At 41.3% G+C, this 16,278-nt stretch overlaps 1 protein-coding gene across 1 annotated transcript; it reads left to right on the forward strand.

Annotated features, from left to right (window-relative positions):
• Positions 1-3,830: 3,830 nt before the first annotated feature.
• Positions 3,831-16,247, forward strand: CTSO (cathepsin O). The gene is made up of 8 exons (XM_054065289.1): positions 3,831-4,138; positions 7,421-7,526; positions 8,517-8,650; positions 10,589-10,756; positions 12,289-12,410; positions 13,641-13,804; positions 14,255-14,347; positions 16,012-16,247. Exons 1-8 carry the CDS (start codon positions 3,992-3,994, stop codon positions 16,044-16,046), a joined length of 969 nt encoding a protein of 322 aa, XP_053921264.1. The 5' UTR covers positions 3,831-3,991; the 3' UTR covers positions 16,047-16,247.
• The last annotated feature ends 31 nt before the right edge of the window (positions 16,248-16,278 follow it).

Here is a 16,278-nt window from a genome sequence, read left to right on the forward strand (position 1 = left end):
ATAAATTGACACATCTAGTCAGTAAACAGAAAAACACACTTTTCCCTCTTGCTATGCTGTACAGAATTTTTAACGCAAATCAATCTGGGTTATATACATATTTTCCCAAAATAGGAGGGGATTTTGTTGGTTTTATTTTTTATTTGGGGTTTGCTTCTCTTTTTATTTTTATTAAAATGGAAATTTAATTGCAATGGTTTGCAACTACCTTTCCAGAAGTCCTTTGCTGCCCTCATGCGTTTCACAGGAAAAATAACTCCTGACGTTTACGTACAAAACAAAATAGCTTCTCCAAGCAAGAGAACAGCTTCTCCTGTTCTGAAGAAGACATAGTACATGGAAATAATAACTGAAAACTAAGTGAAAGTTTATCTCTTTCTTCCAGTACAGGTAAGTCAACCAGTTTAGAATTATTAAATGTTAAAAATAAGAAAATGTATTCAGTTTCAGATAATCATAATTCCCAAGCAATAGATTTAAAAGCGAGCAGGCCAATTTATTGAAAGTTGATGACGTTAGCCTTGTGGAAAATCTGAAACATTTTATTTCAAGGTTTTCTTCTCAACAAAGCTAATTTCAGCATCTTTCTGCTGCTTACATTAACTCGTAAAGCAACATCTTTCTTATTCCATTATACTGTACTGTGCAGAATAAGATTATGCAACTGTTGCATTAAGGTTTCTGTTACTTTCATGACCTGAACATCCAAAGCTGCAGTTCTTATATCAAGCTTTCCTTTGACATTCCCACCAGCCACTGCCCTGCACTCCTCTCGAGGATCTTGCCTTGATGCGGACGCTGTTAGCGGATAACCAGAGTCACAGTTTGATGGAATTTGCCCTCAGAATTTGGCTGCTGAGATTCAGATTGTCCTTAAAAGGGTTTAATCGTTTATTTCTCATGTTACTGTCTTCATCCTATCCAGCCTCTATGCTGAACCCAGACCTCGTTATGTCAATACAATTTTGTAAGAAGTTGTAATAACATCTCTTATGCCAACCCTGGGTTTACAATGATAAAACATATAACAAGAATCAATAAAATCTGCTCTGTTAACAAGCTTTTTTATACTCTGGCTATAAGCCATAAACAATCCTCCTATACCAAAACTGGAGATAGTTCATCCTGTCCCTCAACAGCCATTCCACAGGAGGAGAAAGGCAAAGGCAGAGCTGGGTCATGATCCCCACAGGTTTGTTCAGCCCTGGACATGAGCCATGCGGTGGGATCAGATCATAAATTTTTATTTATACTGCCAGGCTGTTCCTGAACTGCCATGTTTATTTTATTACTAATCTAGCTGCCCTTTAAACTGCCTTAAGTTCTCAGTAATGACAGCATGTTAACTTCTCTCTTCACTACAGAAATATGTAGAACTCCAGCCTGTAAAGCAGAATAATTATTTTTTCTTTCCATCATTAAGAAAAAGTTACCTGCATGACGACTGTTCTGCAAATAAACATAAGTGCTCCGTTATCATTTGGGTGCACAGGACAGAACTGTTGACATCTCATGAAAAAAGTTCCAGGTTTTGTTCCGACAGATAACAGCTCTAGCACTATAGTCTCATTCTAGAAAAGCTTTTTGCCCTTGCTGTTTACTTGCTCAGTTTACAAAAACTAGCAAATGCAGCATCAGTACTGACAATGTCAAAATACTTTTGCCATGATAGGCACAGAAAAGAACAAAAGGCTGCTTTGTGTGAAGTGAGAAAAAGGGTAAGTTTTTAATGCTTATGTAACTCGGAGAACTGCCTAGTCCTGCTGATAGAAGTTATTTAAATCCTCCTCCAGTCACCAGTGGGGAGATGCCAAACATCAGTCAAGCATTCAAACTGCTGCTGCTATATGGCCCTCCCTCATAAAGGAATTACCATCCTAGAGAGGAACAGTACAAAAAAGGCCAGTTCTCAGAATTCAGTACCTGAAACAGGGTTGACAGGACTGAGAATGACAGACCTCACCGTGCCGCACCCTGCCAGCCAGTGGGGCCACCCTGAGCCATGATGGTTGAGATAGCCACTAATTTAATCCCTTGCCTTTTACTTGCCAGGTCAGTATATACATCAGCTTATCCAGAAACTAAAGACATGTCTTTTCATTTCATACACTATAACTTCTCCTTCAAATTTCTATTATCAGTTAAATTCTGCATGCTGGGGGAAAAAAAAAACCCAAACCCAAAGCTAAGCACTGGCACAATTGCACCTCATCCTTTACAAAGATCATGGTCCAACACACACTTTGCTGTTACACAACACAGCAATGGCAAAGAAACTTGACATGCTGTAGCCTTAAAATTTCAGGTTGAGGAAAGCCTCGTGCTTCCCAAACACAACACTGCAAGGTTTCCTGGTGGCACCACAGGACAGGACAGCTGGGACTTCCCTTTGTGGCAATGGCGGAGTGGGGGGAGAATTAACAGAAACAACTGAAACATAGAATCATAGAATAGTTTGGGTTGGAAGAGGCCTTAAAGATCATTCAGTTCCAACCCGTGTCCTGGGCAAGGACACCTCCCACTAGATCAGGCTGCCCAAGGCCCCATCCAGCCTGGCCTTGAACACCTCCAGGGATGGGGCGTCCACAGCTTCCCTGGCCAGCCTGTGCCAGTGCCTCACCACTCTCATGGTGAAGAAATTCTCCCTTATGTCTAGCTTAAATCTGCCCTTCTCCAGTTTATACTCATTGCCCCTAGTCCTACCACTACAAGCCTATATGAACAGTCCCTCTCCAGCTTTCTTGTAGCTCCTTCAGGTACTGGAAGATCTCCTCAGAGCCGTCTCTTCTGCAGGCTGAACAAGCCCAGCTCTCTCTCCTGTACAGGAGGTGCTCCAGCTCTCTGATCATCCTTGTAACTCTCTTCTGGACCCGTTCCAGCAGTTCCATATCTTTCTTCTGTTGAGGATTACAGAACTGAGAACACGTTGTAGGTTTAAGCAAATATTCTATTTACAAGCCCTGTGTAAAAATAACCGGTGATGGAAATTAACAAAAAGGACTGTGTTGACTTATACAAGTAAGTAAGTAATAAACCACCCTAAGCACCTGCAGGTTTCTCTCAAATTCTTTATTTGAGCACAACCTAATGGCACTGGATACCAGAGGCTGCAGACACCAGCTGTGTGGCTTTTCTCTCCTACCAACACCTTCTCTATCTAAAACCCACACGCTGTTACTTCTCCTGCCTCAGAATCATAGAATCATAGAATCATAGAATAGTTTGGGTTGGAAGGGACCTTAAAGATCACCCAATTTCAGCCCCCCTGCCATGGGCAGGGTCATCTCACCAGATCAGGCTGCCCAAGGCACCATCCAATCTGGCCTTGAATACCTCCAGGGATGGGGCAGCCACAGCTTCCCTGGGCAACCTGTGCCACTGCCTCACCACCCTCATGGTGAAGAAATTCTTCCTTATGTCTAGTCTAAACCTCCCCCTCTCCAGTTTATACCCATTCCCCCTCATTTTATCACCACACCCTGAGCAACTACGCCTTCTCCTTCCCTCTGGCAGCCCACGCTTCAGCTAGTAACGAACTTTCCTCTCAGGGAATGCGTTCTATTTCCCACCTCGTAGTCAACCGAACGCTCACCACCACCCTTCCTCCCCTCCTTTGCGTCGCCCCCCATCTCCGACTGGGGGAAAAGAAAAAAGGTGGCACGACAAAAGCTCTGCCGCCTTCCGACTGGGAAAAGCACGGCTTAAACACGGGGTTTCTCCAGGCGCTGCTGAACCCCCTGAAACACATCCACTCTGCAGCAAAGCACCCGGAGGCTGCCGCGGGGCGCCCGGGCCGCAGCCCGCCCAGCCTCACGCCCCGCCCGGCGAAGCGCCGCCTCCCCCCGCTGCAGGAGGAAGCGGAGAGCTGCCTCTGGGCTCAGGCTGGGAAAGAAACCACCTTCCGACTCCTTTTTCCCACGGAAAGAGCCCGTCCCTCACGCTCGGTGGGGTGCGGGGCCGCGGGCAGGGGCTGCGCTGCACGGCGCGGTCCATGGGGTGGATGGCGCTGGTGCTTTTGTGCTGCCTCCTGCGAGCGGCGCCCGCAGCCGCCCGGCGGGGGGAGGAGGGCGGCCGGGATGCGTGGGATGGCCGGGATGCGTGGGATGCAGGCGGCCGGGAGAAAGAAGCGGCGCTCCGGGTAGGTGTCCCTGCCCACCGCGACCCCTCCTGGCTGGGGTGCCTTCGTTTTCCTCGTCCCTACCTGCCTGGCTCCCCCCCCCCCGCCTCCAGATTGCTGGGGAAATTGCTGGACTTCTTGTAAAGCCTTTGACACGGTCCCCCACAACATCCTTCTCTCTAAATTGGAGAGATACGGATTTGATGGGTGGACGGTAAGGTAGATAAGAAACTGGCTAGATGGTCGTATTCAAAGTGTAGTGGTCAATGGCACAAAGTCCAGATGGAGATCTGTGACGAGTGTTGTTCCCCAGGGGTCGGTACTGGGACCGGTGCTGTTTAACATCTTCATCAATGATACTGACAGCAAGACTGAGTGCACCCTCAGCAAGTTTGCAGATGGCACCAGACTGAATGGTGTAGTTGGCACACTGGAAGGACAGGATGTCATCCAGAGGGACCTGGACAGGCTGGAGAAGTGGGACTGTGAGAACCTCATGAGGTTCAACAAGGCCAAGTGTAAGGTCTTGCACTTGGGTCAGTGCAATCTGCATTTTTAGCACACGATGGGAGATGATGTGATTGAGAGCAGCCCTGCAGAGAAGGACTTGGGGATGCTGGTCAATGAGAAGCTCGACATGAGGCAGCAAGGTGCACTCAGCCCAGAAGGCCAACTGTATCCTGGGCTGCATCAAAAGAAGCATGGCCAGCAGGGTGAGGGAGGTGATTCTGCCCCTCTATTCCTCTCTATTACTCATCTGGAGTACTGTGTTCAGTTCTGGAATCGTTAAGATAATAATGATATGGAGCTGTTAGAACAGATCCAGAGGAGGGCTACAAAGATGATCAGGGGGCTGGAGGACCTCCCATACAAGGGCAGGCTGAGAGAGTTGGGGTTGTTCAGCTTGGAGAAGAGAAGGCTCCGAGGAGATCTTATAGCGACTTTCCAGTACCTGAATGGGGCCTACAGGAAAGCTGGGGAGGGGTATTCATAAAGGGTTGTAGTGATAGGATGAGGGGGAACAGGTATAAACTGGAGAGGGGCAGATTTAGACTGAATATTGGGAAGAATTTCTTCACCGTGAGAGTGGTGAGACACTGGCATAGGTTGCCACATAAGTTGTGGATGCCCCATCCCTGGAGGTGTTTAAGGCCAGGTTGGATGGAGCCTTGGGCAGCCTGATTTAGTGGGATGTCCCTACCCATGGCAGGGCTGTTAGAACTAGATGATCTTCAGGGTCCCTTCCAACCCAAACTATTCTATGATTCTATGAAATAAATTCTTATTGACCTCCATGTGTAGACAAACTGGGAAAAAAAAGGACTTGGTTAGAATGTTTCATTGTCATACATTGGTATTCATAAAAGAGTAGTAAAAGCTATTGTAAAAAAAAGATTTGAATTATTCACTGTCATTCATCAGTCTTCATAAAAGTAGAAAAAGCTATTGTAAAAAAGACTTCATTAGAATGTTCCATTATCATTCATCAGTCTTCATAAAAGTGTAGAGAAAGCTATTGTAATTTCTAGATAATTCAGTATAACAAAGACCCAAGCTAGTGTAGATTTCGGTTATAGTTTTTTTTCACTTGCTTGTTTAGAGAACATCTTGTCCGTCAGGAGGGCATTAGGCTGCACCTCCTCTCTGCTCTGTATCAGCGTTGGTGAATGCTAAAGCTGATGTTAGCATCGAGAGCTTGTTTCCCAGTTCTGCAAAGCTAAAGGATGCCCCTGCTGGAGTTTGCGTGTGTATGGCAACTCCTAAAAGTTAATGGGAAATTTGCTAATCGTTTGGCAGTGTTTATCCGAAAAAAAGCCACCAGATTCCTCCCAGGCTACTGACAGCAGAGGTCGGACTGGGACCGAGGATGCAGTGTGTTCTCTATCTCCTGCCACGTGAACTTTGTCAACAGCAGAACTTGGGGAGGGAGGTGTCAGGTTGTCTTGCTTTTGTAGGGCAAGAACGTGTTTTTCAGAGATCTGAGATTCCTGGTAATTTAAAGCTTAGGGTTTTTAATGTCTTTTGCCCATTATGTTGTTCTTTGCCTTATAATTACATAGTGCCAGACAGAGTTAACTTTTATGTGAAGACGCTTTTACGTATCTGTGAACCACAAGGTTTGTTGTGCTGTCAAGGAAGGGCATCAGATGAGTTTGGCACAATTTGTTGTCAGCTATCCTGCTTTGTCTGTCTCTTATCAATCTTTTACCCAGCGAGTGAGACAACAGCAAGTTGTGTGGGAGTGTTGATCTACTTGAGCGAAAAAAGGCTCTGCAGAGGGATCTGGTCAGGCTGGATCAATGAGCTAAGGCAGATTGTATGAGGTTTAGTGAGGCTGAGTGGTCCTGCAGTTAGATCACAACAACCCTGGGCAACACTACAGGCGTAAGGAAGGTGACTGGAAAGCTGCCCAGCAGAAAAGGACCTGGGGGTGTTGGTTAACAGCTAGCTGAACATGAGCCAGCAGTGTGCCTAGGTGGCCAAAAAGGCCAAGAGCATCCTGGCTTGTATCAGAAATAGTGTGGCCAGCAGGACCAGGGAAGTGATTGGCCCCCTGTACTTGGCACTGGTGAGGCCACACCATGAATACTGTGTTCAGTTGCCCCTCACTACAGAAAGACATTGAAATGCAGAAGCATGTCCAGAGAAGGGCAGTGAAGCTGGTGAAGGGTCTGGAGCACAAGTCTTAAGAGGAGCGGCTGAGGGAACTGGAGTCGTTCAGTCTACAGAAAAGAAGGCTGAGAGAAGACCTTATAGCTCATTACAAGAACTTGAAAGGAGGCTGTAGTGAGGCAAGTGTGATGTCTTTTCCCAAGTAACAAGTGATAGGGTGAGAGGAAATGGCCTCAAGTTGTGGGGAGGTTTAGATTGGACATTAGGAAAAAAATATTCACTACTCGGGTTGTCAAGTATTGGAACAGTGCCCAGAGAAGTGGTTGAGTCACCATCTCTGGAGGTATTGAAAAGACATGTAGACCTGATGCTTAGGGACGTGATTTATTGGTGGACTTGGTCTTGTTCCATTTATGGTTGGACTTGATGATCTTAAAGATCTTTTCCAACCTGAACGATTGCGTTATTTCATGCAATTAACAGGGTTTTTTTTTACTATCTTTCTTGGAGTTAAAATTAATCTAATGGCTTTCACATTGGTTTGATAGGAATCCACAATGAATCTGAGGTGAACAGCTGCCTTGTTATCTAAGTTCCTGTTTACTGTTGCTAACCTTTTCTTTCTCTGCTCTTATGGTTTTGACAGTACTGCTAACGTAATAATGTCCACAGTATTTTTTTTTCCTATAGGAAAGTGCTAAAAGAATTAGATTGCTGAATTCATCATCAAAAGATAATACAACTGCTTTCTATGGAATAAATCAGTTTTCTTACCTGTTTCCTGAAGAGTTCAAAGGTACGTTTTCTGACTGCTGCTGCCTTTTGCATTATTTTTCTTATTCTTTCCCAGAACCTTGTGTCTTTCATGTTTACAGATTCTTCCAGTGCTGACAGCTAGTTTAAAATATCTGGTACCAAAGTGTAAGGATACAACAGTTCTCTTCACGTTTCTCTAGTCTCACAAATTTGAATTGCCCAAAGCCTGAGTTTAATTTCCTAGGCAGACTGTTCTTTCCTTCCTTCTCTTTCCTTCCTTTTCCTTCCTCCCTTCCATTTCCTTCCGTCTTTCTGCTGACTGGGCTTTAAAGCCTACTTCTGTTGTAAAACTGGAAAATACACAAGGTTGTTGAGTATTCTAAGTTCCTATTCCCTATCCCAAGACAAAATTTACTACAATCCAGACAGTGCTTGAAGGCTGTACAGTGGTAGGTCTGACAGTCAGGACTACTATTAAACAGTTTATTAGTAAGAAAATTTGTCTGTTACCTAACCTAATCTTCCCTTCTTGCCATTCAAGTCTGCTGTTATATGTTCTATTAATTGGGAGATTCCACACCTTTTTTAATTTTAAATAATTAAGCATCTGCTTTTAGTGAAAAAGTAGCAATTGGATTATTTCAGAATCTTTACATTATTCTCCTCTTATTTTTCCCCTTTTGCCTGACTAAAATGAAGTATTATTTTCAAGTAAGTAAAATATTGTAAATATTTTCAAACAAAATGTGTTATGGAATGGTTGTTGATCAGCTTTAGTATATCTTCATGCTTTGTACTCACATTCCCTATACGGAATATTTGTGTTCTTTCTGTGAGAATGCTTACATTCATTCTGGAGTATAATGATTATTTTTAAAACCATGAATTTTCCATGGACTCAAGAATGAGATGTAATCTCATGATTGTGGCTGCAGATCAAAGTTACCTCTATAGCTTCTAATAAAACAGTGTTTGTTGTGTGGGGTTTTTTTAGTTAGTAGATTTATAGATGTTTGTATTCTGTGTTTAGCTATTTACTTAAGAAGCATACCTCACAAACTTCCCAGATACATAAAAGTGCCAAAGGGAAAAGAAAAACCTTTGCCAAAGAAGTTTGACTGGAGGGACAAGAAAGTCATTGCAGAAGTGAGGAATCAGCAAACAGTAAGTCCAAATGTTTTCTTTTCCTGGTTTTCAAGCACTGCTCAGAGACAGTTCCAGCAGTTACATCATAGACCAGTGAAGGTTTTGGAAGGGACCAGCACTGCCTCAAGACTCCTTGGAGTGCTGGCACAAGTACAGCTGGTTGAGCATATACAGACTCATGTAGTATTTTATGCAAAGTGGGATTAGGCTTAAAAAGATGAGATGTAAAAGTTGTACACTTAGAAATTGTGAGATGATAACCTGTGTGTAATACAGGTTTTGATCTGGTTAACTAAATCTGGAAATATTTTGCACCTTTTGTATTTTTCTGAAAAGACTGAGGTAAATTCACTATTTGACCTCATTCCCCTGTTTTACTTGATTGGGTATAGATGCTTTCTGTTGTTTTCTCTCATGATTGAATGCCCTTGGCTGGTCAGTACCCATATCTTTACCATGGAGTGCCTCGGGCAATGCATTCATAACAGGAAGATACCAGACCTCACGTGATTACAGTTTATCACAAAGTGGGTTTGGTCACTGGTAAGAAATAAGCTGTTAAATCCCCAATGTTTTTCTTTCTATGCTTCACAGTGTAACCTGGACCTTATATAGGAATGGATTCTTCTTTCTGTTTTAAATGCCACAGTTCAAAGAGCCTAGAACTGCAGTACAGGTTCTGTTACTGTCTAAGAATTTTTCTATTATGTTTAATTTCACTTTACTGTTTCTTAAACTGTAATCTAATATTTCTATAAAATTCTTCAGACTGTAGAAAGTTGCAGATAGTTTCCTTAAGTGCATCCTGTTCAAAAACTTACTAATTAACGTGGTCAAAAAATTATTTCATCCTGAACCTCAATTCTTCTTTAAGGAAATAGACATCTCTCAGTAAATAATATGCTTAGACCTATCGTAAAGGCCAAAAATTTATCAGGAAGGAATGCTTAAAGTAAGGCAACCATAATGGCTTTTTAGCTTTCAGAGAGCAGTACTGGGGCGGGGGGGAAACCAGTTCAATACTTTAAATGGCTGATTAAATTTCATAGAATGTTTCAGGTTGGGGAAAACGTTTAATGGTCATCTAATTCAACTCTCCTGCAGTAAGCAGGGATATCTTCAACTACATCAGGTTGCTCAGAGTCCTGTCCAACCTGATCTTGAATGTTTCCAGGGATGAGGCATCTACCACTTCTCTGAGAAACCTGTTCCAGTGTTTCACCACCCTCACTGTAAAAGCTTTCTTCCATATATCTAGTCTAAATCTACCCTTTATAATTTAAAATCATTACCCCTTGCCCTGTCACAGCAGGCGCTATTAAAAAGTTTGTCCCTGTCATTTTTGTAGGCCCCCTTTAAGGACTGGAAGGCTGCAATAAAGTCTCCCCAGAACCTTCTCTTCTCTAGGCTGAACAACACCGACTGTCTCAGCCTGCCTCATAGGAGAGGCGTTCCATCCCTACGATCATTTCTGTGGCCCTCCTCTGGACTTGCTCTAAGAGATCCATGTCTTTCCCTTGTTTAGGGCTCCAGAACTGGATGCGGTGTTTTAAGTGGGGTCTCACCAGAGCAGAGTAGAGGAGCAGAATCACCTCCCTTGACCTTCTGGCCACGTTTCTTTTGATGCAGCCCAGGATGCGGTTGGCCCTCTGAGCTGCGAGTGCATATTGCTGTCTCATGTCCAGTTTTTCATCCACCAGTAGCCCCAGGTCCTTCTTAGCAGAGTTGCTCTCAATCCCTTCATCCTGAACTGATACAAGGGGTTGCCCGACCCAGGCAGAACCTTGCACTTGTCCTTGTTGAACCTCATGAGGTTTACATAGACGAAGTTCAAGGATTATGTAGTAAATTAAAAGCATTAGAAGACCCTTATGACGCTTTCTGTCTTTTCATACCAGGCTTTAAAAACCAACCTGACTTTTTCTTTCTTCTCCATTTCCCTTCTCTTTGTGCCAGTGTGGAGGCTGCTGGGCTTTCAGCGTTGTGGGTGGTATAGAGTCTGCCTATGCAATTAAAGGAAATAACTTGGAAGAGCTCAGCGTACAGCAGGTCATTGACTGTTCATACAATAATTATGGCTGCAATGGAGGATCCACTGTTAGTGCTTTGAGCTGGCTGAACCAGGTTTGAAACTTTTCATAGATCTTGAACCTTTCCTTAGCTTTCGTATTACCCTTTTTTTTTTTTTTTTACCGAGGAGGGTGAAGTGTACAGGTCATCTGATTTTTTATAATGTATGTGTGTATATATGTGTGTGTATATGCATATACATGTGTATATACATATATGGATGCATGTTTATATAGTCTGCAATCAAGAGAGAGTTTCTTCACATAGAATTGAAACTTGATTGGAATTTTATAGTCTACGTATGTTCTTGTGAATGTAACAAATCAACTCATAGTTTGTTATTTGGGTTATCAACCCATAATGTTATTTGAATGCTACCGTATTTCCACTGAAATCAGTTGGAAGGGCAAGAAGTAGAAGAAGCCATTTATCCGTGTGTCATTTTGTGGATTTGAGTGTCAAGTTTAGGCACTAGCATGTAGAGCAAAAGAGGGATGTTGAGATTTTCTGCTTTCAGATTTCTCTGTTTTTTTGCAAACACCGTAGAATCATGCAGGAATGTGGAGAACCTCAGGATGAAATTTACTGCATTTACCTTTGTTTCACTTGCAAACCAAAACACAGAAAATGCAGCCACAGTTTCTATTTTACCAATAGCTAACACATTTTATTAATGAAAAATGCAAAATGTGTGTTAATCATACATGTAAGCAGAAACATTCTGATATCTTTGAATTAAGTACTTTCTAGGACAACAGGTTGGGTTACAAGGATGTAAAAATAATTCTGTAGGTTTTTTTAATTTTTTTTAAAAAGCTGACTGTCCTTTTTAAGAAACTGTAATTCTGCCCCTGAAGATTCATATAACCCATCTAATAACAATCCAGGTAACTTCTCTAAGTTTGCATTACAAGAAAGACAGATCATGTTCATCTGGATTCCTCTGAAGCAAAATACCCTCTTGCTTGGAAATAGAGGGACTACAAATGAATTAAGATGGGAGAAAACATTGTCATATACATGTTGTACTGCAGAAGGCAAGAAAAGTGCAAAAGTTTGATTTAATAGCTTTGTAGCGGGACTTTGAACTGTGAGAGCCATTATAATGCATTATATATTAGCATGGGGATTTGACACTTATAGTAGAATTAGACTTCTTTTCAGTATTTTATATAGCAGTTTGGGGGATATTTTTGGTTCTTAAACTGTCTCAAGGGGAGGATAGAATTGTGTATCAATGTCATTTGAAAAGAACAAATAATTATCCATTAAATGGATGCATAGTCTCTATGTCTTGAAATCGATGAGATTGCTCACGAGGCTTGTTTAAACTAGAGATGCCTTTTAAATTTTGTTAATTATTTAAAGGCTTCTGAATACCTTCTGAAGCTCTCTTCATGAACAAGGAAACTAGAGATAGTAAATATCTAACTTGTTGGATAGTAAATATCCAACTTGACTTTCGTATTTCTAATCTCACCAAGAACACGCTGAATTTCAAGTAAGTTCTGTGGTCATTTTCGATGTGTTTTGAGCTGCATAGTGTTGAAGACAAATGCATTGCATTCTTATTTATCTTCTTGCAGACAAAAGTAAAGCTTGTGAGAGACTCAGAATACAGTTTTAAAGCTCAGACAGGACTGTGCCATTATTTTGGTCTCTCAGATTTTGGAGTTTCAATAACAGGATTTGCTGCGTATGACTTCAGGTAGCTACTATTGATTCTTTTTATTTGCTGTACTTTTCTTTCTGTGTTCTCTAACTGTGGAGTAAGCTAGAGCCAATAGTGCATTGACCAGCCAAAGGTTATGAGGTTGATTGCATCAGTTCTGCAGTTGTGTACTGGATAAGAATTAATACATAGCATTTTTCAGAGTTAAAGCTTGCCACAAGGAATCCTCTCAACCCTGCCATTACTAAGCCTGTTCAAATTTGAAAGCTTAAGTCTGTGTCTTGAAAACAGATCTTTTAAATTGGCTCTGTTTAAACTGGAACATTGAGTCAGTTACAATTTTTAATATATGATAAGTAAACATTACACTGCTATAATATCAGAAGCAGTAGCTCCTACCAATAGTAGTTGGAATTTGTTGAAAAAATTAGCAAGCATTCAGTTAGTTTAGTATTTATCCATTTACATACCCACCCACATCCTCCTCCAGTCTATGACAGTAAACACTATTGTCAACTGAGTTTTGTAAAGACAACTGATAGCTTTTTTAGTTTCCCGTACCTAGAAAGTTTGTTTTGGATTTTTCTAAGTACCATGCAGGTGCATACTGAACTTAAAGACAGGAAGTATGATTTTGACTAATAATTGAATTAGTGCCAGATATAAGTCACTAAAATCAGTTGGAGCTTTGCCAATCTGTATTTGCCAAATTTTAGTTATTACACGTACCACGCAGTGATAAACATTCCCTGTTCCAATATATTACGTACGTGAAACTGTATGAGGGTGGTAATGATAAATAGCCAATAGTGGTAACATTGTGTGTTTTGGTATGTTTGAGGTACATGTTTTACTTTATTATTATGCATGATATAAGAGGTACTTCTGCATGTTTGAAAACTAGAGGGAAATAGTAATGTAGACTAATGGTTTGTCCAAAGCTGTTTTTAATTGAGGGGAGTGATGTATAAAAAGTGCATAGTGCTCACCATAACCCACTGACCTAACCCAGAAACCTGCTTCTTTTTAATAGCATCATATCTTTGGATTTCCACCTTTTCCATGATCTGTGCCCCCTATATTTTTATTACTGTGTTGTAGGATATGAAATACATACTCATTTATGTATGTTACATGGAGTGTAGAATTCAAAGGAATGGTTCTAGCTACTTGATTTTTGAGTCATACCTGACAACTGGTTTACTACCTCTCAAACTGCTTTAGTGTGCTAACTTAAATAACTTGGCATTATCACCTGTTTCACAGTGGTCAGGAGGAAGAAATGATGAGGATGCTTGTTAACTGGGGCCCTTTGGCAGTAACAGTAGATGCAGTTAGCTGGCAGGATTATCTCGGTGGGATCATACAGTATCACTGCTCCAGTGGAAGAGCAAATCATGCTGTTCTAATCACTGGTTTTGACAGAACAGGTGAGTTTCCAGTAACTGAATTTTAATCCAGTAGGTTTTGTGTGTTTTCTCTTACTTGCAACTTGCCTCCTGTGGGGCAAGTGATTAAAATCCAGAACTGGGTATTCACTTGAGAGCTGTTTTGTTTTGTGTCACATCAGTTCTGGAAGCACATTCTGATCCCAAAACAAGTTCTTGCCTGTGCTCCTTAAGTTCCGTGGGACTTCATGTCCTTGTAAAGTCACAAACATTGCTATATTTGTCTTTACACTAGCATAGGATACGTACAGCTTTTTCAATACTGGACTATAGCTCGGTCTTGTGAACAGCAGTAGGTTTCACTGAACTATATCATCAAACCGTCAGAAACTATCAGATGTTAAAATGCCAATTAACACTCTAGAGTGTTAGAAGTTTTTTATGCTTCCCACATCTCATGTTGTCTTTTGTTTACAAAAATGTCTCTTCCAGGTAGTATCCCTTACTGGATTGTACAGAACTCTTGGGGGCTTACATGGGGAATAGATGGCTATGTTCATGTTAAGATAGGCGGCAATGTCTGTGGTAAGTCTGACAAAAAATAATTAAAGTGGTAAAGACCATATGCTAGGATGTGTTTCTCCATGTCAGTAAAGCGATATAGTGGGATCCTCAGAGAGAAAACAGAAATCATTGCTATGTTTCGAAAGAGGTTAGATGAGTCCAAGTGGAAAAATAAAGTGGTTGCTAGTTCAACCAAGCCATATATAGTTGAATAATTGAAAAATGCCATGCATAGGTAAAGTTTTAAGGGGTATAACAAATAAAGTGCTGTTGTATCTTACCATTTAGAGGTAATGGCATTGTAAAGTATTCAGTCATGTATCATGGTTCTAGGTTAGTGCCATCGCTATACTTGGCATAGGTGTAACAGCTGCTGTCCTTGTCTGATGGATGCAATTATCTCCTGGCTCAGTTTAGCAAACAAATGTGGAAAGTGGATCTGCCTGTGCTTGGGAATTGTGTACCCGGCTTGTGGCTTTTCTTGTAGGATAGAAGGATTTGTTGCTAGTTCCTTCTCCTGCCCACTTACCATTCAAATAAGATTTTGCTTGGTGTTTGAGGGAGTTTTGTAATGTTAAATACACAGTTTCTTCTGAGTTGCTGGATATGGAGGTAAGGCAGGTGAAACTCCTATTTACCAGCAAAGAATGCTGAGGCAAATTGCTGAGATTTGGCTACTAGATAGCAAGTGTGTCTCTATTGAATTTTTGTCTGTTATATTAACAGTGTAGGTCTTCTGTTGGCTTTTCCTTCCACATATGTTTCACAGTAGGTCTCACAGTCATTTTAAAAGGTGTTAAATTATGTAAATCATCTGCAAATAAGAACCGATAATAATCATTTTGCCTGCACTCAGTGAATATCAGGACAACATACCCAGTCATAGCTTTTTCATGTTGCTGAAGCATTTGCTCATATTGTTTTATAAAAAAAAGCTTTTTGGAAAGAGAAATGTAGAGGTAGTGATAATTAAAGCAAGTCAATTGTAGAAGTGGTCAGGAAGAACAGCTGTTATTTACAAAATCCATTATGTGAAAAAGCAGATCTTTTCACATTTTATGTATTGTACTGCATAAAAACAATCCAGTACTTGCTCTGTATCCCCCACAGATGTTTTCTTCTAAACTGAAAGTGCTCTGATACCACTCTTTTGAGGGTATAGGAGCCATCACCCTTTGATACTTCACAGGCTATAGTCAGAGTTTGCTTTTAGCATTGGAAGGAGTAAAACTGCAAAAAGAACTGAACATGAGTAAAAGACTCTCTTGCTCTGTGTTTGTGAGTGTATATGAGTGTTCAAAATGTGTCTTGTAATGGAATTTGTGATCTCTAGTCTTTTGGTAAGCTTTCAAGGCTGCATAGCTTCATATTGTCTACCCATTGCTAAGGCATATAACTGAAAGGGAAGAGGATATCAAGCTTTGGACCAATGCTGAATTCTCAGAAAGAATCTAAAGTTTTGAATGTGAAAGCCGAGGAAGGAGGAGAATAGATCTCCACTATCAACAGTGTCAGGCAAAGAAGAAATAAAAGGATTGCCTGTGATTCCCTGCCTATCCCCAGCAGTTCACCTGCTGTCATGACATGGAAAAAGGCATTGTATGAACATGAATTCTGGGAACGTATTTCTGGTGAATCTGCACTTTCAGGATTCATAATTTTATTTTTGTTTGTTTCATTTGTAGGTATAGCAGATACAGTTTCATCAGTATTTGTTTGATACTTACTGGTCAGAGACCACAAGTATTGCGTGGACGCACGCTGTATATGTCTTACTTCAAAGCAACATTTTCTGTAATAAAAAAATAGCTGTAAGAGCAATTCCTGCAGAAATGGAGACTGGAAGTGTGTGTGTATCTCCAAAGGAAGCATTTAAAAAGATGAGAGTCCATCTATGACAAGATGACACAGCTTTATCAATATTCTATGGCCAAATTTGTCTAGCTTTTATT

This window comes from Cuculus canorus, chromosome 4 (assembly GCF_017976375.1).
Source record: "Cuculus canorus isolate bCucCan1 chromosome 4, bCucCan1.pri, whole genome shotgun sequence".
Taxonomy (NCBI): Eukaryota; Metazoa; Chordata; class Aves; order Cuculiformes; family Cuculidae; genus Cuculus; species Cuculus canorus.